Source organism: Harpegnathos saltator, unplaced genomic scaffold, assembly GCF_003227715.2.
Source record: "Harpegnathos saltator strain DR-91 unplaced genomic scaffold, Hsal_v8.6 scaffold555, whole genome shotgun sequence".
NCBI lineage: Eukaryota > Metazoa > Arthropoda > Insecta > Hymenoptera > Formicidae > Harpegnathos > Harpegnathos saltator.
Window position 1 is genome coordinate 246,786 of NW_020230377.1, and position 23,773 is coordinate 270,558.

The 23,773-nt window shown below is 52.5% G+C and overlaps 1 protein-coding gene across 1 annotated transcript; it reads right to left on the minus strand.

Moving 5' to 3' along the window:
* Positions 1-23,748, minus strand: slmo (PRELI domain containing slowmo). Its single transcript, XM_011139614.3, has 5 exons — positions 23,542-23,748; positions 22,868-23,036; positions 16,783-16,869; positions 1,216-1,389; positions 1-700 (listed from the first exon to the last, which is right to left on the minus strand). Exons 1-5 carry the CDS (start codon positions 23,571-23,573, stop codon positions 638-640), a joined length of 525 nt encoding a protein of 174 aa, XP_011137916.1. The 5' UTR covers positions 23,574-23,748; the 3' UTR covers positions 1-637.
* Positions 23,749-23,773: the final 25 nt, after the last annotated feature.

The following is a 23,773-nucleotide window of genomic DNA, read 5'->3' on the forward strand; positions in this document are numbered from 1 at the left end:
ACACACATACACGTATATTTGTTCATGAGATCTCGTCCGGTAAACCGTGACCGAGCATGTCCACGTGTGAAAATCGGTCGAATACACAAATATACAATTCCACCCGTGCGCCGTACCGACGTCGGCGGCGGCCGGCAACCTGCTCGTCCTGAGTCCGTACGGTCGGCCGACGAAGGTACGTGGAAGGGTTGGGGTACGGTTGCAGTGTCGCGAGACAAGTCGCTGCTACATTCGTTCGCTCGTTCATCCGTCGGACCAGCCGTGCATTGTACCCGTCTCACTTACAAGTTAAACGCGCGTTTTCACGTGTCTATGTATCAGTCGTGTTATCTCGTCCGTACAGTTCGGCAGAGATCCTCGCAGGTCGAGACCCCCGTTGCTGCACCACGTCGCGAAGGCAATCATCCCTCAAAGGATACGTGCGTCCGTTCCTCCACGTAACAAGTTCCGCAAAATTCAATTAGGCGATCTACATGGCCCGCGGCGAATCATCCGCTCGTTTCTGCCGAAGCCCGGGACGTTAATGTTCTTCTGATCCGCGTAATCGTTCGATCTAGAAGTTGCCGCTCCCCACTTCGTGCGTTCGTGTTGTGCTGATAGCGGCAGTTCACAAGTTTCGCGACGGCGGCGTGGCCTTTCAGGCAAACTCCTTCATCTCGGATTCGAGCTTGTTGATCACCCACTCCAAGCCTTGCCGGCCCTCAAACGGAAAAGAAAGGGATTACACGCATGCACCTCGTGCGCCGGCCGTGAAATCGCGCGAATCGTCGCCCCGCGCGCGCGCGCGCGCGCGCGCGCGCCGAGCTGACATTCATGGATTTTTATGAAACGCGCGGGCGCATCGCCGTTTTTTATGAGGCGTTTTATCTTTGACACCGTTCGCCGAATTGAAAATGCGCCAATAGCGCGCTGCTGTGTAAAAAAAAATTTCCTCCGGCGGATCCGGCGCGCGTTCGCTTCTCTCTCCTCTAGATTCGCGCTTCTCCCGCCTGCCGCGTTTTTCACTCGATCGTAAAAGGAAGAAAACGGGGAAACGAGTTCTTGCTTATCGAGAGGAAGATGTTTGAGAACGGCGATTGATAAGTCGCTGCAATGGCGAACGAAGCTACATCGCGTGATGAAAATTTCGTATAAGCCGCGTTGCTATTCTTATCTCTCTTTTTTTCTGCTTCCTCAAGAGCGACGTACGCGAGTGTGCGAGAGGAGATGACTTACTTTGCTCGCGTTGAAAGAGATTTTCGAGGTTAAGAGATCCTCCATGTAGTTGGTCAAAGGCACCCCGCGGACAGTGACAATCGCCTCCTGCGTGAGCAAAGTCTTGCCGGGGTCCTCCGGATGGGGCGTGTATCTCACGGCTTCGTCCACAGCGATGTAGTTGCCGAAGGTCAACTGCAAAAAGCAACAATGGTTGTCGTGCTCAGGCCACGGCTTCGCCGTGGTGCCGTGCAACTTGCAAGATTCCATAAGATTAGCGGGGTCCAAGTTTCGGTCGTTCACACCGAGCGTTGTTGCGCAACTCGTGGGTTAGCAACCCTTAGCTTAGCTTATTACCTGGACTAGATGGGCAGCTCGAATTATCGAGATGAAATATTTCCACGAAAGTGACGTAAACCACTTGAATAATCGATCCCGCGGAACGTGCTCGCAAACGAGTCAACAGCGACTCGCGAGCTGCTCGTAATTATTAACGCCTTCGCCCGAGTTAGAGAAGGCGTTCATAATTAAAAAGACCGAGCCCCGAGCCGATAGAATTGATCCGAATTAATTTCTCAACGAACTTGCCCATTACGCGATACATATTTCAGCGTCGACACGACGGTATAACTAAAATTATCGCCTTTACTTTTTCACGCTCTCTCACGAATATCGCATTGTCTGAAATTTTCTCCCCGTCCCTCTTTCTCGCTCTCACTCTCACGCACGCTTTTTCTCTCCTCCGGAGATCCAAGTTCCCCGAGTCGATATTCGCGCGAGCGCCGCGCCGGCCGCATCGAAAGTGGATCGCGACGATAATACAAGTACAAGTACTGCGAGTCGAGTGACCGCGATGTATCGCGAGCAGCGTCGCAACAATGGTGCGCCAAAACGCGCACGCGCTGCAACTCATGCAATTGTGCAGATTCGACGTGTACGTTGCAATTAATTGAATACGTAGAAGAGCGCGGAGAACAACGGGAGCCCGGGGAGTATCGCGCGCGCGTTGGAAGACCATCTCGAATTCATTACAGTGCGCCAGTGCGTAAACACGCGAGGCGGAAGCAACAAACAGCACTTCGCGGAGCGATGTGCAGCGCGCGGGCGGGCGGGCGCGTGCTCGCGCGCTTTTGTTGCGCCGCGGCATTCCATTGGTAGACGAAACCCGTAGAGTGCAACGTGCGTCGCGCGTTGTCATCGTGCGGATTTGTTTCCTGCCGCGACAGAGAAACAATCGCACCCCGCTCGCTCGCTCGCTCGCTCGCGCGCGCGCGCAGTCCTGCGCGTGCAAGGCGCACAGAGAGAGAGAGAGAGAGAGAGAGAGAGAGAGAGAGGGGTACGAACGCGCGCGAGACGGGTGATAACTGGCACGACAGCTCGGCCGCCTCGAGCCAGTTACCCCGAGGCCTAAAGTTCTAATCTACGTCGTTGTGTCATAGAATTTGTACTGGCTGAAGCAGCATTCGCGCTGCGCGCTGTACAACTGCCGTCTCGCATTGTCGCCGGAAATCTCGGACTGCGCGGATCGAGAATCTCGATTTCTCTCTCTCTCTCTTTCCCTCTCTCTCAGGATTGTCGCGAGTATCTTCGCTCTCCGATCAAACAGGGAGAAAGAGAGAGAGAGAGAGAGAGAGAGAGAGAGAAAAAGAGGAAAGAACTATACTCGTCGCTGGCGTCGCGCTCATTTTTCACCATGCGGCCGACCGGGCGATCTCTCAGACTTTCGTCCTCGTTCCTGCGCTCTCACGAAAGGGTCAATCCTGCACGAACGAGGCGGCGGGATCGGCAATTTCGATCTCCGCGCACGAGTCGCGAGGTATCGTCAGCGGGCATCCAATCCGAAGAAAAATCGCACTCGCGCCGCGGCACCTTCAGATCATTCCTCACGATTAATACGATTAATAATCCTCGAGATTTTCTTCATCCTGACGCGCGCGCGGCCTCGAGCGCGTAGAGCTCGAAGGAAATCGGACGCGGCGCAGATAACTGTGGCGCATAGGGATCCAGGATGAAACGAGGACGATAAATCCACGCGCGAGATAAGGTGGGGTCCTCTGAGAGAGAGAGAGAGAGAGAGAGAGAGGGAGGAAGGGGAGAGAGAGAGAGAGAGAGAGAGAGGGAGGAAGGGGGAGAGAGAGAGAGAGAGAGAGTACCGCGTACTGAAAATCGCTTTTACACGCGGCCTTATCGCGCGTTAACCCAGTCGGGGCCAGCGGAGAAGCGGGTCATTATGAGGTCCGCGCGAGCTATCGCGACGTAGCGCGACACTGCGGGGCGGCGCAATTGAATCGCAGGGGCGCAATACGTTTCACGAGGAAATTAACGCCCGCGGCACATTGTGGCTCCGCGACCATCCGAGATATAGAACCGGCGCGATAGTCCCTCTCTCTGTGCACTTGGCCATATTGGCAATCAGTGAAGCCGACTGTGCGCGCGCGCCGCGCCGCGCCGCGCCGCGCCGCGTCACGTCGCGCCCGACTCGCTTCGCGGCACAGCGAATCTCCAAAGCATCCGGACGCGCGACGCGAGAAGAAGGGAAAGAATTAACATTACGCTGCGAGAGAGAGCAGCTGCCTTTCATGTAGCTCACAGGCCTGGCGAGTCAGGAACAAAGACGCCGATTAAACAGCAAGCGAATGAAACTTCAGCGGCACAAACGCCGCCGCCGCGTGCACGTCCATTACGCTAATTATGGGCCGGCGGTATTGGCGTCACAGGTCGATGGGCAATATGCGATTCTTCCTACGCCGCACTCAACACCTCGCTCGGGAGCTCGTGATTCGGGAGCTGTGTAACCCGCTGATGCGTATCGCACGTGTTTATTAACGGTCGGGCGGCAAGCGCGGAATTTAAAAGATCGCAGCATTGCGAGCGCGCGGTAACGCGCTGCAAATTGCGACGCTCCCACCGAGTTGCAACTCCGCGCGCTGCTGCAACATTATTTGGGACACGGAAATGTGAAAATTTTGCGAGAATGCGGTAATGAGCAAAAATTAGAAGCGGCGGTATTGAGTTTCGCTTAATGCGTCTCGCGAAAGTATTCGGACCTATCCCGAGCACACACAGCTCGTGGAACGCAAAGAAAGGAGGAGCGGCAGGGAGAAGGGGAGGGGCAGAGGGAGGGGGTGGGGAAGAGGAGGTTGGTAGCAATTGAAGAGCTGTTGCGAAAGTGCACGACTGGTTGTCTAAATAAGATACTGTTGTTACAGCTCCCATTGCTTCGCGCAGTAACGGCAAGCTCGCTCCGTTGCCAAGCGCTAGTATTATCGTTGCGTTATTGTATACCGTACTTAATTTTCCGTCGTGCAAGGAGCATTGCGCTCGCGCGAGAACCGGTCGCGCCTGTTATTTCACTAATAACTAATAACATCGATTTAAATATGTATATTTCGTCAGACCCGCAATTTAATCATTTCGCGCAACTACCGCTCGGAACTATCGCCCTCGCGGGGGAGGGGGCGGGGTGGGGGAGACGTAGTTAATCGTCGTTTTATTCCATGCGCAAAAACAGTATCCCATCTCCGCCTGTTATTCCGACTGCTCGAGTGAGCATAGCAGACAGAGTGGAAAAGGTACTCCCTCTCACTCTTTTTTCTTGTCGAGGAATATCTGATAATATCTAATAGCTTAACGCTGCGCGCACAAAGCTCTCCGCGCATAAAAGGTGGATGAGCGTTTCGACGGCGCGCGCGAGGGGAAAGGCAAGTGGAAACAGGTGTAATTGGCAAGACGAGAGGAGATTCACTGTCGCGGCGTCTGTGACGAGCCGTAATCGCACTCCTCTTGAAACGAATTTTTTAACCGCGGCGCGCGAAACGCTTTGCTTAATACCAGACAGAATTACGACAATCCGGTGTTATATCAAAGAGCAGTCGCTTCTCTTTCGGCTTTTGTTCCCGGCGCCTCTTTCATATGAGCAGTAACCAACCGCGCGAAACAGAAATCGCGTTACCTTTTGATTTTCAAAACGCTCCCCGTGTGCGTATGTGCGCGCGCGCGCGCACGCGTGTGTATGAATGTGTGTGAATGATGTATGTAAATAGTTTTTGCGCGGAATGAAAATGTTAAACCTTTAAACGCGCATTTGCATGCTACACAGGTGCGAGATATTTCGCGAAAATAAACGGACAATAAAGTAACGGGTGATTGAAAAACGCTGCGAATGCGCGTTTCGTTAATTTCGTTCCCTCGGCCGTTTTTTTATTTTCCTCTTTTTTCCCCCCCTGTAACGAAGTTTATCGCTTTCCGCGGAAAAAAAAGAAGAGGAGAAAAGAAAAAAAAGAACGCGTGCACATCGGATTTACGCTAATAGCGAGCATGAGGCGGCTCTACGTGCGCGTAACTCAGCAAACATCATATCTAATCCCCACCGAGTCTCCGCGGAAACAGGCACGAAATGTGTGTGTTTCTCGGGCGTCGAGATAAATTCTTTCCCCGCGGAGAATATCCGGATGGGTTTGTTCTCGCGCGGGGCGTTCTTCGAACAACGGCATAATCTCTCGCTCTCTTTCTCCCTCTTGGTCTTACTCCGTCCCGTCTCGCCGGGTCTCATCAACGCCTTGGCGCGAGAGCTCGCGCGTAAGCGCCGTAAAAGAGTACAAAATTACAGCGTCACGGAAGAAACGAGATACGGGGCCAACGGGCGACATTAATCGTAACAGGCGGCGACGAGGGGAGCGATCGATCGTCGTCGTCGTCGTCGTCCGTCCCGTCGTCAGCTGCGAATCTGTCGTTGACGCCGCCGCGAGTAATTAATTTCGGCTTCTTTTTTTCGGCGCCGCCGCGGAAGGCCGCGCAGGAACGCGGAGCGGAACGGTGGAGCTGCGACGTGGAGCCGCGGGTGCATCGGTTAATTGAAAATTTTTCTCGTCGGTCGCGCCTCTCGAGGACGATGTTTGCCAATTGCGCGACCTCTTCTCTGTGCCAAAACTTCCCGTTTGCTTTCCATTTACTGACGGGCGGCGACGCGACACACACCCGATGACGCATCAGTGACGCAGTAGGAGATATATATCTCGGTCTCCTACATCTGGCTAGTTCTCTCCCTCCCTCCTCCTTCCGGCCGGCAGTATTCGATCGATGTTTGATAACGCTTATCGGCGGAACGCTTATCGGCGAGCTTCGTATTCGAGATAGCACCGCAGCGCACGAGGCTGAATCACGGCGGCGCGAATAAACGCACGATTGTGAGATAAGTGAGAATCTAATCTTTCCACTGCGTGAATAACACGCGCAAATGTGTAGTTCTTTTTTCAAGCGATAGCAGTGGGACGGACTGCAGCGGTGTAAGGCGGCATGGTAAATACGTAGACGGTCTGAAAAGTTCTCGACCTGACACATGCATCGGCACTAGAAACTGTCAAATTGTATTGGAAAGTGGCATCCCTGTTATAAACCCATGTAAAATCTCATTCGATCTGTCAAATTATTCGAGTAGTAGCACCGGTTGAAAAAGTTTTTGTGCAAGATGGGTGCCGCATTTGCTAACAATTGAGCTAACAAAAATGCATTCGAATGTCGGTATTTCTCAAGCGTGTTTGGATCGTTTTAAGCAAAATAAAATGGATTTCAAGCGTTCATAACTGTTGATGAAACTTGGATCCACCACTATACACCAGAGCGGAAAGAACCTTCCGGAATCACACACTTTAATGATGGTATTGAATTATTGGAAAAACGTTGGAATAAATGTATTGAAGTTTCAGGAGATTATATTGAAAAATAAAACATATTTCACGGCAAAAAACATTTTCTTTCATTGTTAGGCCGACTTTTCAGACTGCCTTCGTATATAGAAAAGGGTACACCTCACCGATTTTTTTCATTTTGAAATGTTATAAAGGATGAAGAGGCGGAGCCCCTCTCCCGCTTATATGTGCTGTTTCCTATATTTGAAGCGAATTTGAACTGCCTGTCTACTTCAAATATACACTTCAACGTACAATTATAAAACTTTAAAGTCAAATATCTCAGAAACTATAAGCGACCCCCGTATAATTGTATTAGGAAAAATCACTCAGAATTTCGTCCTTTATAACATATTTCAAAATGCAAAAAATCGGTAAGATGTACCCTTTTCTATATATTTACCGGTGACATAATCTCCGTGAAATTCCGGAATCACGGGACAATTTCAGGTACGCGGTCAGTGAGCCGTAAAAATAGCACGCCGCGGCGAAGCCGCGGCCCGTACCGCGCCATCTTACTGGCAGAATATGATCCTTCCGAATGCTCCACGAGTACCGTAGAATTTTACAATCATAAAACAATCCCGGACATGTATCTGCTAGTAGCTACTAGCATAAACAGCCACGAGTAGTTGCAAAAAACACCCGCTTCGTAATCTCATACTAATAATGATTCCGCCAAATGCTCGATGCACGCCTGAAATGGTTCCACGATCCACGTAGAATCCTGCGGAGGTCGCACAACTCCAGGATCATAGAGGCCGCTCGAGAGAAACTGCAGAAGCAGTAGCGCGGGCACGCATACGCTCGCGCAGCGTGTATCGTTATCATGCAGATGGAGTGTGCAGGAGGAGAAGAGTAGATGATGTCTCAAATGCGATTTACCGTAACGCACGTAACGCGCGTTTATCCAGCTCGTCGTGGCCGGCGGATTGAAAGAGAGAGAGAGAGAGAGAGAGAGAGAGAGATATTGACTTAAACTTTGCCAATTAAAACCGCACCGAGCGGACGGAGGATTCCCCGATCATTGTAGGCGCGGCATGCGCGCTTCATGCAGCACTCCGCGCTGCGCGCGAGAATTCCCATGATTCCGTTTCACTCTTTGGTATTAGCAGCGGGGGCAGAATGGAAGATTGCAGCGTAGAGAGAGCGCAGGCTCTCTCCTTCAGCATGTACTCGCGAGTAATTAGCATCGCCGCATAATTGAGAGGACTTTGCGGATTTGGCTGCAGGCTGCATTGTTCGGGCCCGGTGTGCTCGCAATTCGCCCATACCATTCGATGCCTCGAGAGGGCTTCGCGGCCGGAAGCCCAAATCTGCCGGGCGGCGCAACCCTGGAAGCTGGATCGACCCCGATGCAGTTCGGGCTTCCTCTCCGGCGCGGTAATCGCCGATTTCAGCGGATTTCGACGTTGCTGACAAATCGGTATCAGATGTAACCGAAAACTTGCAGCGGCCGGCCTGGCCTGGTCTGCCCTGGCCTGGCCTAGTCTGGTCTGGTCGCGCCGGCCATCTCCGAGCTCGCGCTGATCCGCACGTTTGCTGCCTTTCGCGGATCGGCGAGACCATCGCGGATATTATAAACACGCGCGCGCACGTCAGTGAAATCGCCGCGGTCTCTCCGTCATCCGTCCGACCGAGAGAGAGAGAGAGAGAGAGAGAGAGAGAGAGAGAGAGAGAGAGAGAGAGAGAGAGAGAGAGCAGCGATATAAAAACAGTTATATCGCTAAAACCTCGAAATGAAATTAACCGGACGGGTGATTAAGCGCACCGCACACGGCGGCCGAGCCACACAGACGCGGCTACGGCCATCCATCATTCCGGAGCGACGGCGCTTATAAAATCCCGCGGTGTCGCCCCGGCGATTCGGAAGAAAATCGAGGGCCATCGAATCGAGAGATGATTTAAGCGCGCGTCACCGAAGGGTTAATACGCATCCACCTCTCGCCGCGGCGAACAGGCAGGCAACCAGGCAACCAGCCAGCTAGCCAGCCAGGCAAGCTACCCCCTCCGGAATCCCACAAAAACCGGAGACCCGGTAAATCAATCAAGCACGCCCGCGTGTAAGCAAGGGATCGCAATACGTTGTTGGCCGGGCACGAAGGAAACCGGAGCGATATTTTAACGGCAACGACTCGTGTGTATTTCCTGCTAACGAGCCCCGCGCGCGCGAGTGCGCTCCTCCCGCGCCGCGCCCGCCCCGCCCGCACCACCACCTTCGTCGCCGCACGAATTTCCGAGCGCGAGAACACCGCGAGATAGAAGGGTGGCTCGACGTGGTGGCAAAAGGGATGCTCGGCCATCGAGGACGAGAATTAATAACGGACGCACGTATCGGCGCGCTCGCGTACCCCGTGTACATCCCCGGCTTCATACTCGCGGACTCCCCGCGGATTTGGGTGATGGAGGGATCGGCCGAGCGGCGGACGCGACGAGAAGGGGCGAGACGCGACCGGGGGGTGGCTTGATGGCGAGAGGCGAGAGAATGTCGCTGGGTGCATGGGCGACTGAATTATTGTACGGCCGCTCCTCTAAATCATAAAAACAACAAATTGCGCGCGACCTCGCCACAACTGAAGCTCAACGCGGCGGCGGCGGCGGCGGCGGCGGCGGCGGTCGTGCCACGTGGTCCCGCGCGGACCGACACGCCGGCGAGGTGTGTTTATACAGAAACGTGCGGGGCGGGGGGGAGGGAGGGAGCAACGCCAGCACTTTCCGAAGCGATTGAAATATGGAGTCGGTGGGCGGCCGGCTTAATGAAAAATGGTAACGTAGTATAGCGCCCAGCACTTTCCGCGGGGCAGCCTCGCCCGCCGTGTGTTGCACGGCCGTTCCTCTTTAACCCTTTCACTCCGCGTTCGCTGTCCACGTCGCTCGCTTTCCTCGGTCTCGCTGAAACCCCCGGCTCTTTCTCTCGGGCTCGCTTTCGACTCGCGCTCGCCTTTGTTTCCGGCGGAGTCTAATTAATGCGCGCTGAAGCGCACCGTTTTGCCTTACTCTATTTGGCGCTGAACGTCCGCTTTTTCTCACTCGCGCAACTCGCAAACCCTCCCCTGACGACTGCAACGACCCGCGTTGGTGTCCCATGCGTTTGCGACGTAGCAGCACCTCTGACAGCGACGTCGCGACGCGCGAAATCGATTCTCTCTCCGTTAACGCTTTCGCGCGCACGCGACGAGGACGACGGCGTGAGGCTGATGGATACAACGCGTCCCTGATATCCGCGAGCGCGAATCATCCCCCGTCGGGTGAGCCCGACGTGCGGCGGCGGCGGCGTGACGAGTTAAGCCGCGGCGGTCCAAGACGCCCCATCTGCGCGAGCAATACGGGAAAAGGATGAATGGGTTTAAACAGGCGTGTTGCGCGATTAACGTTGTGCAAGCAGACATACTAGGCGCGTAGCGGTTGGCTTACGGAGCAGAGAGAGAGAGAGAGAGAGAGAGAGAGAGAGAGAGAGAGAGAGAGAGAGAGAGAGAGTGTGTGTGTATGTGTGTATGTGTAAGAGAGAGAGAGAGAGAGAACCCGTTTGTTCCATAATCTGATAATATCCGGCCGGCTGCAGCGGGAAAATATTTCATCGTTTTTGCGCCGACGCTTATATTCACTACGAAACAATGACGGCCGCGAATTCCCGAAGCGCCGGGAGACCTCGTATCGCTGTAAATTAACAATATGCAATTTTATAGCGGCGCGATACTTGCGGACGGCGCCTGGCCGGCGCAGTATTTTCATTAGCGCGAGTTTCAAGCGCGGAGTGGTGTGTGCGTAAAATACCTCACCCGCAAAAGTCTCATTGAGTCGGGAGAATAACTTCTTTCCCGTTTCCCCTCCCGCTCCCCATGGCCTCCCTTTTTTTCCTTTTTTTATTTAGTTGCCCTCGTAACACCGCGCGTCATCGCGGGGCTCAGCGTACGACGTCACATTGCGCAGTGCGTCGTAATTGCGCTCGCAGTACGCTACGGTTTCTTGTTTCTTCGTACACGAAGGCGGCATCTCGCCTGTCTGTTCTCGCGTCGACTCGACATTAGCGCGGCCGCCGCCGTTGCGCTGCAATTCCTCGTCGGACTCTTCGATCGGCAGACCTTGCGCGGACGACAGACCGGCGGTCTGTTTCATCTCGGCCGACAGTGAGAGACTTACACGGGGGTTGTAACTCGCTGCATACCGGGCTAAATGAAGCAAGAAAGCAGAGAGACCGAATCGCGGGCGCGCGGAAATTCGTCGGATTCCACGCGCGCGCGCGCGCTCGCGCGACGACTCGATTACACCGGGACGTGACCGAGTTCGTCTTAACAGCCGCGTGTTGGGAGATATGATCCTCGCGCGCCGGACGATACCCAGCCGTCCCATTATGTCGAAGCCCGTGAGTACGCGACGTACATGTAGCGACGTGTACTCAGGATCAGCGGCAGCCGGCGGCGCATTACGGTTCAACGGCGATACGTCGCGTATGCGTAACGTATGCAAGCGGCAGCTTCGTCGGCGCGGCGCGGCGCGACGCAGCACAGGACCTAAATTGCTAAAAGATATGCCCCGCCGAGGATTCGAACGGGCCAGAGTACACCGGCCCGGACTCTGTAGCGAGCTTACGTCGAGCTCATCGCGCCCCTCCGGACTAGCGAGTTACATCCGAGCGCTTATAAGCGTATAACTTGCACGCGCGCACGCGCACACATCGTCACGTGTGCACGCGCATTTGGAAGCGCGTAAATGTCCCGGGAGGATTGTTCAATTCCAGTCCAGCCTCAGCCCGCGCGCGCCAGGCAAATTCGTCCTCGTAGATTACGCCGACCGGCAAGCAGTAGGTAGGTAGGAGAAAAAATTGAGTACCTCTGACGAAACTGTTTAGTTGAGGCATTTTTTAATGGCAACCGAATATCTTGTTTTATACAACAAAATATTTTGTTGTCTCAACTAAATATATTTTTCTGCTTTGTTCTATGGACCAAATGATTTTGTTCTTAGACTTCATGTATAAAAATTTAGCATTTTACTTATTTTATCCATAAAAGTTGCATAATAACGAAATATTATTTTACATTAATTAAAATAATGCCCAATGCTCCCTGTCTTGTCTTTCTGTGCACTAAAATTTAGATTTTATATATCGAGAAAAAATTATAGTATTTTTAGAACAAAATTCATATGGTTAAAGGTATTTTTGGTTGCTATAACAAAAGTATTGCGTTATACGAACAAATGGTAATATCAAACAAGATATTTGTTTACAGGAACTAAACAGTTTTGTCGGGTATATTTTAACCGAATTCTTTTGTTGTTACAACAAAATTTTCATTCACGCAACGATACATTTTTCCTAGTGTAGGTAGGTAGGTAGGTAGATAGGTTCGTTTTTAAGGGACGATAACGCGCTTGGGAGGGATGTAACGAGCAGGCAGGCTGCGAGGGCGCGTACGCGGGGTTGAACGAAAGCTGCCGGACGTTGTTGCTCCTTTCTAAGTGCCAGCGCGAGCGGCGCTAGCGCTTCGTACGCGTTTGTGGGCATCGAGTGCTAATTAGTCGAAAACTGATGGCGGAGACTGAAGGGAGAATTAATACGGCGCTCCGGGGATCTTCGTTTTCGACTGATTGGAAATTGCCCCGCCATTGAGGAGGAGGATCGCGCGAATGAACGGCCGTTGGGTCGACCCAACCGTGCGGCTCCACCGTTTCGTATCGGGCTACAACGTGCGATGACTGATTATCGATCAACGTGTCAAGAGGGGGATATAGAGGGCTTCCTTTGCGAAACGTTACAGACAAGATTTGCGACAAGTCCGCGCGTGGTGCGACGTCACGTAACGCCACAGCGAACACCCCGTGACACCTTTCGCGAAGGATCACGCGAATCGCCAGCAGTCGGCTCAAGTGCACAGCGTGTCGGATGGCTAATTATCGATCAGCGTGCCGAAGAGAGCTAGCGAGAAGCTCGCTCTTCGGCGAGAGCGCTGCGGGAAAATACGACAATGCAGCCGTAGCGCGATAACACGCGGCGCAATGCCGGATATCCCGGATGACACATGCTGCTTTTGCCAAGACACAAGCGGCGGAATTTTCCAGTAAGGTTACTCGCGATGTTGTTTACTCGAACATGAACTTAAGCTCTCAAAGTGCGCCGCGCCACGTCGCGCCGCGCGCTACAATGTAAATCCTGGAAGCATGCTGGCAGGTGAACAGCGCATACCGAGGAATCCGACCGCAAACCTTAATTGCGGAGACATCGTCGTCGTGAAGCAGAGAACGCCGAGGCGGACGAGAAAGATGACGTCGAGCCTCCCGCGGGTGCAAGATGGAGCCGGGACGCGAGACAGAGAGAGAGAGAGAGAGAGAGAGAGAGAGAGAGAGAGAGAGAGAGAGAGAGAGATGGGCTCTCATCGCCGAGGCCGAGGTGCACCCACCCCGCTCCCCGGTGACACGCGGCAGGACAAGCCCTAAATCACGCCTGCTGTTTCGCAGTTTGCCGCAGTTTTACCTCGCGCCGAGGGTGCGTGTGCTCTCCGTCTTCCGTCGTCTTAGCGCCGTAAATCCGCCGCGCCGCCGGCCCGTGTACATTATACGTGACGTATCGTCGCGAATATAAAGGCGGCAAGATTGCGGCGGCGAAGCGCGATCGATGAGCGGATAAAGGCGAATTTATCGCGCGGCCGCGCGCAGCGCGACGTTCGCCGCGACGCGGCGGTTCACCTTCGGATTCGATGCGAGATCGATCATGCGCGACTGTACCCCCATTGTATACGGGCTTTCCGCATTAATACTTCAGCCGGTGCGCGCGATTTGTCTTTGCCCGGCTCGGTATCGGTTTACACGCTCTCGCACAATGGCGATACACCGCTCGCCGCTTTTATGCGATTTAATGTGTCCCCCTTTGCGGACCCCCCGTCGCCCCCGTCGCATGCCCGCCCGCCCAACGAGGAGAAAATGATGTGCGATCCACTTCGCTTCGCTTCGTAAATCAGAAAGAGAAAAGAGAGAGGGAGGGAGCCGGGGGCTATTAGCCAGTCGGCGCATAACTGTTCGTGTAAACTGTTTTATATCGCGCTCTCGATACCATCTCTCCTCGGCAAGTCCGGACTCGTAACATTGTTACGAGTCCGCATGCGACCCCGCGGTCATTAGACCACGTCGCCCCGCATTATCGCAGCAACATGCGTCCGGCTAATGGATTCTTTCGCCGCGTCGCGAGGCGACTCCACCGCCCTCGCTCTGTCATGCGCCATTCGGCGCGCTCTCGGTGAACGTCGATCTCGTCCGGCTCATGAAAGCACGAATCTCGCACGAATTAGCCGAGACCTGCGACGTGCGAGTGAGCGCCGCTACATAACACACAGCTACACGCGGAATCTCGATGGGAATAAAAGGCCGGCGTAACGGTTATCCTCGCAGACGCGCCACGGCCAGCCGTGGTAGGTATGGGCTTCCTCCTCTCTCCCACCTCCGAGCCCTCCTCCTTTTGCTTTAAGCCACCTACGGATCGTTCATCATACCGGTAATGCATCTACCACCTCGCGTTTCTCCTGGTCTCTTTTCCGTCGCGAAAGCGGGGGATGATCTTCGACGCGAACGGGAGAGCCGCGACCAATGCCGCCCCCGCGTCCCTCTTCGCCTCTCTCAGCTTGCCATATCCAGCGTTTCCCTGACACCCTACCTGATACACCCCCGAAGGAGCTCTCTCTGTCTCCCCCTCTCTCACTCTCTCTCTCTCTCTCCCTCTCCCTCTCCCTCTCTGCGAGCTATGCAACTCCCGGTAATGCGCGCATCAATAACCTATCATATCCAACCTTCTGGATGCGGTGGTGGCGTGCATCAAGCTCGAGCCCCCCCTACGTCCCTCCCGCTGCTCCGCCACCCCTCAATCGCGTTCGCCCCTACGATCTCAGACGCGTCGATCTCTACGAGCTTGCAGCTCGAGTAGACGCGGGTATCTAGATACTTCTCCTGAGGGTCTTTACTATGCATACTCCTTGGAACGGATGTTATGTAAATCGCGGCTCGAAAATCGTTTTCTGATAGCGACTCGGAAAAAAGAAGAAACTCGCAGGCCCGATTTCGCAGACCAGATTTCGAGACGTGTCGCACGCGTGTAAAATCAGCGGAATCGCGGCCGCGGTTCGATCACCGACACGATTTCGGGACGCAACTTTGCGAACTCGCGGCTCGCGGCTGCAGGAAAGAGGAGGAGACACCGAGGACCGCGTCGTGGACCGTGGAAGGAAGGATCGTCTGTAATTTTTGGCGCGAGCTTCAGCGCGCATTCGTCTTGCCCGATGGGAGGATTCTTCCGGTGGAGAACAAGTCCTCTCGCCCTCAAGTGGAAACGGATACGTTCCGAAAGTCGCGCGCGCGCGCGCGCGAAAAATTACGGCCAACAAAATTACGGGCTTCCCGCGCCCGCGAGCGTGCAACGCGAGGCTTGATGGCGTTTCCGCGTATGCGAATGGGATGCATCGCGTAAAACAGCATCGGACGATTCGGTAGATTGCGAGACAATAAATCGGCACAATGACGCTAAATAGTCATTGTGCCAGACGGACACGGCTCGCGCTTGTCCACGGCGCGGCGCGTTTACGCGGCCGTTCCATTCGGCGAAATATGTAAAGACAAACAGCGCGCGACAGAAGAAGCGCTTTTGTTACGCGCTAATGGAGCGGTCGCTCGCTTCTCTTTGTCTCGGGGCGACGCTCTATTAAAGTGCCATTTCGCGACGCAACGGGGACCACGACGCATTTACAATTTCGTCATGGTCGAGGAATCGCCGAAAAATGGCCGCGTCGTCGTCGTCGCAAAAACGGAGAGAGGACGCGGCCGCCGGACGCGTTTCGGCGCTTCCGCGGATAACCGACGCGGCCGCCGTGCACGAGGCGAATATTATTTTCGAGGACATGCATCTACGGCCGCAAAATTGCCAATTTTATCACTCGCTTTCGCAGTCGGGGCTGGGAGCGTATCCGCTGCGATATAACTAGCGCGCGCGCGCAAGAGCCGTTGACGTCGATCGAAAATTTGCAGCGCGGCTCTTCTTCGTGCTCTTTCGCGCGCGCAAAAACGGACCACTGCAACGGTGGTGCCAAAAAATCGTCTCAGCGCGAAACATTCGACGGTACGATGATGCCGCGCCGCTTGTCGCTGCCGCTCGACACGCGTCTAATTTGAGATCGCCGACCACGGTGTGATATTTATATTCAAGCACGAGGTTATGAAGACGACCGAAGAAGGTCTCGTCCTGCGACCGCGGAGAGCCGTCTCTTTCTCTCTCTCTCTCTCTCTCTCTCTCTCTCTCTCTCTCTCTATCGTGACGCTCAACGGGGCGAGCTTAGATTTATACGATTCTAATTGAGTGAGGCGCACGCGCGCGCACGGCCGACAGATATTACGGATATCCTCGCATCGGGCTGGGATTCTGCGCGTCCCGGAAACGTGATATTGGATTGGAGATATTGGATTACAGGTATAGATGCCGTTTTTGCGACCGATATGGAGCGCTCTCGTGTTACGCGACGCGCACCCTCTCCGTGAGAGACACATCAGCGGAGAGAAAAGAGTTCCCTCTTGGCGAGCGATACCGACCCGTTATCTTGCGGGGGGGGGAGGGGGGGCGCGAAAAATTTCTGTCGTTGATACACTTTCTCCAGCTTCTTTTCTCCTTTTTTGCTTTCTTTTTCGTCAATTATGCACGCGAGAGAGGAGACCGTCTTCCTCTCGTCTGCGAATAAGCTCAAACGCCGTTAAGACAGAGGAACAAATTCGTCTCGAGTAGCGACTAATGTTCCGCAGTGCCAAGAAATTCATCGTTAATTGTACGTACTGCATCTCGACGCGGGGTATCGCGGGGAATCGCGGGGAATCGCGTGACGTCCTCCCGGCCCGTTTTCGCCGAACAGCGAGAAGATAAAGAGGTACTTACGTTATGCGTCCTGAGAACCATTTCTCTGTTCACTGGGTCGACCTCGCTGCGTTCGCTGGCGTAACACAAGTTCGCGTAGCCGATTAACTGTAAAAAGAAAGAGGAAACGTGCGCTCGCATAATAAGCCTCGGCATCGATGTAAAAGTTTCGCTCTCGCTCTCGCTCTCGCTCTCGCTCTCGCTCTCTCTCTCTCTCTCTCTCTCTCTCTCTCTCTCTCTCTCTCTCTCTCTCTCTCTCTCTCTCTCTCTCTCTCATAAAAAGGAAGAAAAAAAAAAGAAGTCCGCACCATTTAAATGTAGTTTCAACGAGAACTGGCTGGCAAACTGCTAAAAACCGATTCGACCACCGATAAAAATCTCGGAAGTGCTATAGACAAGTACTTCCGGTTTCAAACTTTCCGCATTGAATTCGACGATAAAGCCTTCCAAACTTGAATGGCATGTTTCAGTCTTCGAGAGATACTTGGGCTCGAATTTCGCGATTTTTTAAAGCGTGCTCGTAGGCGCGGAGAGCGTAGCGCGAGGGGAGAAATGCGCGCGCGCGCGCGCGCGCGCCGCGTACAGCTTACATAATCGCGCGGTAATTCGCGAATCATTTATCAATGCGCGATATCGTAGATGCGGTAAAATTAGCGCGGAAGTGATACGCGACATGCGCGGTTATTCACAGAGCCGCGCGCATTCAATTCCGGAATGTCATTTTACGTAGCTCAATAATCCATCATATGCAAACATCCTACATTATAATAAATTATAATCAATCTCCCTCCCTCACCCCGCCCGCGCTCCCCTCCCTCTCCCCTCCTCGCCGCCTCGTCCCGCACGTGCGTAGCTATTCTGCTAGCTATTATTGATCCGTTAATAAGATATCATTTGCAGAAACTGGTGCCGTGGCGCATTCGCGCTCAATATCGGAAAGGTAACAACGGACCTTTATGGAAATAAGCCATGCGCCCACACATATCAGCATGTTAATACGCATACAAAGCGAACTAAACAAACAGGTGATATTGCGCGAACAGCACTGAACACTGCGGAGAGAGCGATAAGCGGCTATTGGTCCCCTATATCAGAAGGCGGATGGTAATTAATTTTATTGATCGCCCATAACGACGGTCATGCATTATTCTACGCGGGTGTATGAAAAGCAAACGAGTGCGGCGGCGGCGATTTGCGATAGCATTTATTCAATCAGCCGCGCGAAGATCTCGACGCTCCGTAAAACTGCTAACTATGAAATCATAAATCATGGCGGAACTAGCGCGCTTCTTTCGAGAGGAAGCTGCTGGACTCCGGAGAGAATTGACCGCAAAATGCGATCGGCACGAGTGAAAGAGAGAGAGAGAGAGAGGGAGGGGGGAGACAGAGAGACAGTGTTATCTCTCAGTGACAAACGGCGCAGGGCGAGATCGCGATCGACCGGGCCGTTCGATTTTACGTTTCGCCGAAAATCCCGGCGACACGCGCGTAAACAAGCGACTATAACGAGCGGACTCACCCCCCCCCCGCGCGGGCGGGGATGAAAATCGATCCAACAATGAAATACGGGTAAATGGTGGAAATTAATCAGCGGCGATAAATAATTCGCAAGCGTAGCTTGCCCGTCGCGATAGGCTGAGCCGGCCATCTTGACGGAGAAGAAATAGAACGGCTCAAGGACTCGCCATAAGTTTCGCGCAACGGCGCGATATTAATAACAAATTAGCATGAGTAATTAGGTAATTAGAAAGACGCTAATTGGACCGGCATGCTAAGCACACTTTAATTATTGTTCCTCGCGATTAATTATGCATATTCTAATTAGCCGCCCGTATAAACCAGCCTGCTTATACGACGGCGGCCGGCGCTGGCAATTCGAGCGTTTCGGACGAATAGCCGCGAACTTTTCTCGCATGCTTTTTCGCCGGAGCGCGTTTCGTTGTCGAGTGCATCCGCTAATTACTCGGAACGGCACACGCTGGCAGGTGCAACATCGAGGCGCCCCGAGAACGGCACACCGCGCCGGCGAAAGAGAGAGCGTCGCGCGCGCGCGACCGAAACGATCCTTCGCACTTTTCCACCCGTTAAGTAATTTCGAGCGTACCTAAATACTGCAACTTTTACCTTTCTACGGCAACATTTATACAGAGTGCCCGGGCAATACGACTGCTCCGAGACTCGGAGCAGCACATCGCCAACCCGGCGGAGGGAGGGAGGGGGGGGGTGGGGGTGGGGGTGGTGCGCGTTATATTTGCAGCGCACGTTGCCTCTTTAGAAGCGTCGAACGTTTCGCCTCACGTCGCTGTCTCGGAACCTCCCTCGCGCCTCGACGCGGCACGTATTGATTGACGCGTCGAACAATTCGCAAAATCGACCACCTCCATCCCCTGCTATCGTGTGTCTAATCGACGGTTTCCGCGATTTCGTCGCTCAATGGATTATTCACCACCGCGCGATGCAAAAATCGAAATCGTTCGAAAGAGACGACGCGACGCGGCGATGAAGCGCGCGGTCGTCGACCTCGCACGGCTGTCTCGTCGCTTCAAACGAAGAGGCTCGGGATTCCTCTCCTCCTTTTCTCTCCTTCTCTTTATAAATCAATTTCTTACACGCGTCTTTATCGCCGATCGCTCCGGAACGATCAGCTTGCTGTCGGCTGTGCCATCGCTCCTCGGACACCCTATGTATGACGTTGTGAGCTGAGCCATTCGAGCGAGCGGCTGCACAACGAAGCGGCCCGGCGAAATGGCCGAGCTTATAGAAAATCCGACGAGAGGGCCGCGTGTGCGCGCGAGAGAGAGAGAGAGAGAGAGAGAGAGAGAGAGAGAGAGAGAAAGAGAGGAGGGAAGGGGGAGAGAAAGAGAGAGATTCGACGCCCCGGAATCTCCAGTATGCCGTCGCAGACACCAGGGGATAGCGAAGGATGAGAGCGCAGGCTGCTGGGTATTCCAGAAGGCGGGTGTCTGGCTGGACGATTGCCAAACGGCGTAACATCGAGCGCACTCATTATGAAAGTTGATGCCGGTACGGATGTTGTTTTGCAATTCCCCGGCTCCCGGCACCTTCTTTTTGCGCACGTTTGTCGAAAGTTTCGAATTTCCGGATCTACGCGATCTCCGCCGCGCGCGGCACGCTGGCGGAGATTGCTAGCTATCGGCGGGGGGGGGGGGGAGGGGGCTCGGATGGCGCGCGAGGGGGTTTTTGCCGATGCGCCACGGGCTACGTCAGAAAGAGGTGAATGATTCTGTTACGCGCCGCTTCATGGATTGATTTCTTGTCGCCCGCCCGGATATCAGCGCAACATCAATTTCGCCGAGCAAACGACCATGAAAAAGTCACGCCGATAAGAAGGAACTTGGGCGAAAGGTGCGAAATTGCTCGATGATAGGGGCGATGGACGGAAGGAGGGGAGGAAGGAAGGAGGGAAGAGCTCCTGCAGCCCGAGCTGCCAAAAATCTGCAGGAATCTACGACGTCGTCGTGCTTCCTAATAAAATTGGCACATGACACACCGCTGTGACTGGCGGCTCCGCTCACTCTGCGCGGAAGAAAGCTCGGAAGACTTTCGGCCGGTGTATACGCGTGGAGAAATTTTCGAGGAGACAAGAAACATGGAGATTTTTCGACGGAAACAAGGAAACAGGGAGTACCCGCGCACTCGAAGCCAAGTTGTACGACACGAAGTAGCTTCGGCTTCGTGGAAGAAAATAGAACTCGTCGAGCAGTCTCGCGGAGCACTTTGTATCCTGACCCGAAAATATGGTCGCGTGTCGCGTGGATTGCCGATCGTCCCACGCAAGAGTTCGCTGACGAGTCAAACGTCAAGCGGCATGCCGATTACGTAACTGCATGATGGCTAATCATTTCACAACGTTTACCGCTACATCCGAAGCGATTTCTCCCGCCTCGCTGCGCCGTTACCGCGAAATTTCACCCGGGGGAAAGGGAGGCGCGGGGAGCCAATATAATACGCATCTAATTTCATTAATTCTAAAGTCAAAGCAACCCGGAAACATACATCGCTAATAGGATTAGACATCTAAATACCAAGAACGGTATTCACAGAGACATTCAACTTGAGGAACATATGGAAGCAGTAGTGCAATTTCAAAGTTTCGCCCCCGATGCAGGAAGGTTATTTCCTGGAGCAATTCGAGTCAAAAGCCTGGGAGTTATTGCAGGTAACTTCTGTATAGGCGCGAAAGGCGCGGCGTGTCATACCTGAGCCCAAGGACCAAGAGAGAGAACAACTATACATATTTATAGTTATCTATTATAAGTTACATCTTCCTCTCCTTCGTCGGATGCACACAGCAACGTGCAGTTACGCGACTTTGCGCCGCGCGAGAGGCGGGAGAAATAAATTAATAAAGCTCGCGTCGAGTAATCGACGCGAGTTGATAACTTATTCAGGCGTCCCTGGCAGCCAACATGAAGGCGTAAAGGTCTTGAGAAGGTCGTTCCGATAAATCCGTACGTGAATGAAGCGGCTTTACTCGTGTTCCGCGAGAGTGCGCCGTGAAAATCGATAACCCGAGCTGTGGATAAGTTCCCGCAAGGTTACCGTCAGCCCGGTGCGCGCACCTCGACCAATAAAGTCGGCTTTGCCTTGAACAGCGACCTTGAACGGCACCAGGCCGATATACACGTGACTGAACGACGGCGAACGTAGCGCGACATTCTTTAAAATGGCATTGGATGGTCAACACACATGACAATTCTCCACCACAATGTCGTGGAGGCGGTCATGAAGGAAGATTCCATGTTGTCATACGTTGTGCAGCCAGTAATTCCTGCTCATTAGTCATCAAATAGCACGATTAAGCCTGACTGACTACCAATGAGTCAATTTCAACCTAGAAGAGATTTTCTGTTACAGTGCTGTGCACGAGCCATTGAAACTCAATTTTGCATGATCTCATGGAGTAAAAAGTAACACATCATCAAATAGAAAGCACGAGAAACTTTTATCAGATAATCTTTAGAGTACGATGAACATTCGATCGTGAGAAAATATCTCGACATACAATGGAGAAAATATTTATGAGCACGATTGGATTGTTGCAGGATATTCTTGTGAGAAAAATGAGAAAGCTGTCGTCTGCATCTACCAAGCGACTGAAGGAGAAAACCCATGCCAGTATTGAGAAAACGTGTCATCTCATATATCAAACGCATTATCGTGATAAGATACTACAGTATTCCACGATAAAGTATTTCCATCCATGATGAGGCATTCATACAAAGCACGCTCTACTTTTAAGTAAGCTCCATTGACATTCATAAAGTCACGTGCGAAACGAATATCACGTGTGTCATGATGTCAACAAAAACTCCAAACAGACGTGCGAAGATTCGACTAAAAGGAAAAGAATGGTAAAAGCAAACTCTGCAGCCAAACTCAAGCGTGGCAGAATAATATAAGTGAAAGTTAATAATTTTATGATTTCCATTGTACCAATTAGTAGAATATCCAGATGGAATCCATAAATTTAAGTGCGATATTCGGATAGAAAAAAAAAACCCGACTCACAGTATCAATGCATTTAGAAAAATCCAAGTGTTCTCATGATAAACCTATTCTTTGAGAAGAATGTGACATTTGAGGGATACAAGGTGCCGTCCATTAGACGCTTAATAGGCTTCAGAGCTTTTTTTTTTTAATACGCAGGATTAACGACGTCATTACACAGCTAGAATGCTTCTGAGCGCCTAATAGATCCTGCCCTTTGTTGTATAATATGTACTTGGCGCAAGTCGCTGCGCCGTCGTCTCAAGATATTGCTATATTGCGTGAGGTACGTTATAAACGCTTGTTCGAGATGAAGCGTTGCGAGACGCTTTAGTCGATTTGGCTGCGACTTGGTTATGGCCTAGCTCGACGTGAAATCCATAATGTAATGGTACCAGCGTTCATCAGGCTATCATTAGCCTAAGCGTTCACCCCATCACATGTGCTGAGAGTACTCTATGAACGTGACTATGGCACGTGACTGATCAGCCAATGACCTCGTGTACTCGTTCGCGGAGGAGGTTATGTCAGGTTAGGTATGCCAGGACGCTATATCGAATGCGCGCGATAATTGTGAGAAAATATCGGAACTCACCGCTTGCGTCCATTTGGGAAAACCCCAGTGACTAGAAACAACAAGCCTGTGAGTGTGAAGCACACCATCGACCACTTTTCTATCTATTACATCCGCCCCAATGACTGATGGAACCATAGGATTTGGATATTTCCTCCATGCAGCTTGCGCTACCGTCTCCCAAGGATGACTGCAACAATGAAAATGATTTTCCAATATTATTACAGTTCCGCGGAATTTCGTACACGTCATTTTAGAAGAGCTGTCAAAAAATTGCTGATAAGAGATTATTCTTCCTCAAGAGATGCTTCTTTTTGTGGAATTCACTTTTAATCGAATATGATGCAATATTTTAATATCCTTACTGGATGTCTCCCAAATAGATTGCAATATAACATATATAACTCTATATATCATTAGTTAAAAAAAAATGGACGTGTGTGGTAAGTACTGACTGATACTGCGATAGGCTTCAGCGATAATGGGGTTATGTGCGGATGCCCTGTTTCATCATCCGACAGGTTACTTCATTCATAAAATGTACGATGAATGTAACAGGACACACAGCTGTGACCCCCGTTTCTAATTAGAATGGGACTTTATATTTGAAAGACTTGTAGATTTTAATTACGTTAAGTGATAAAAGGCACAAAGTGTAGCGAATACCAATCCGGAATGACACTTTTTGTACTCACTCGAAGATGTGCTCTGACGTCCAGATTTTCATGCTGTTGCGAAGAGAATATCGTCACTGCATGTAGATCGAGAACTATAATTTTATCGTGCGACACGTGCGCGGAACAAGCTGTCACGATTACGAGCGTTCGACGTACGCCGAGCAGTCTTTTAAAGTGTGATGTAAGGGAAAGAGGTTGGGACACGAGCGAACGCTCATTTTATCATGTCCACGAAATATCAGCTGTGCCG

What these genes read in the sequence shown, in the direction of transcription:
- slmo (XM_011139614.3), bottom strand. Translation starts at nt 23,573, where the DNA reads ATGAAAATCTGGACGTCAGAGCACATCTTCGA. An exon ending in TTCCCAAATGGACGCAAGCG is followed by an intron (nt 16,870 to 22,867) that starts GTGAGTTCCGAT and finishes TTCTTTTTACAG; the next exon opens with TTAATCGGCTACGCGAACTT. An exon ending in TCTCTTTCAACGCGAGCAAA is followed by an intron (nt 701 to 1,215) that starts GTAAGTCATCTC and finishes TTTCCGTTTGAG; the next exon opens with GGCCGGCAAGGCTTGGAGTG.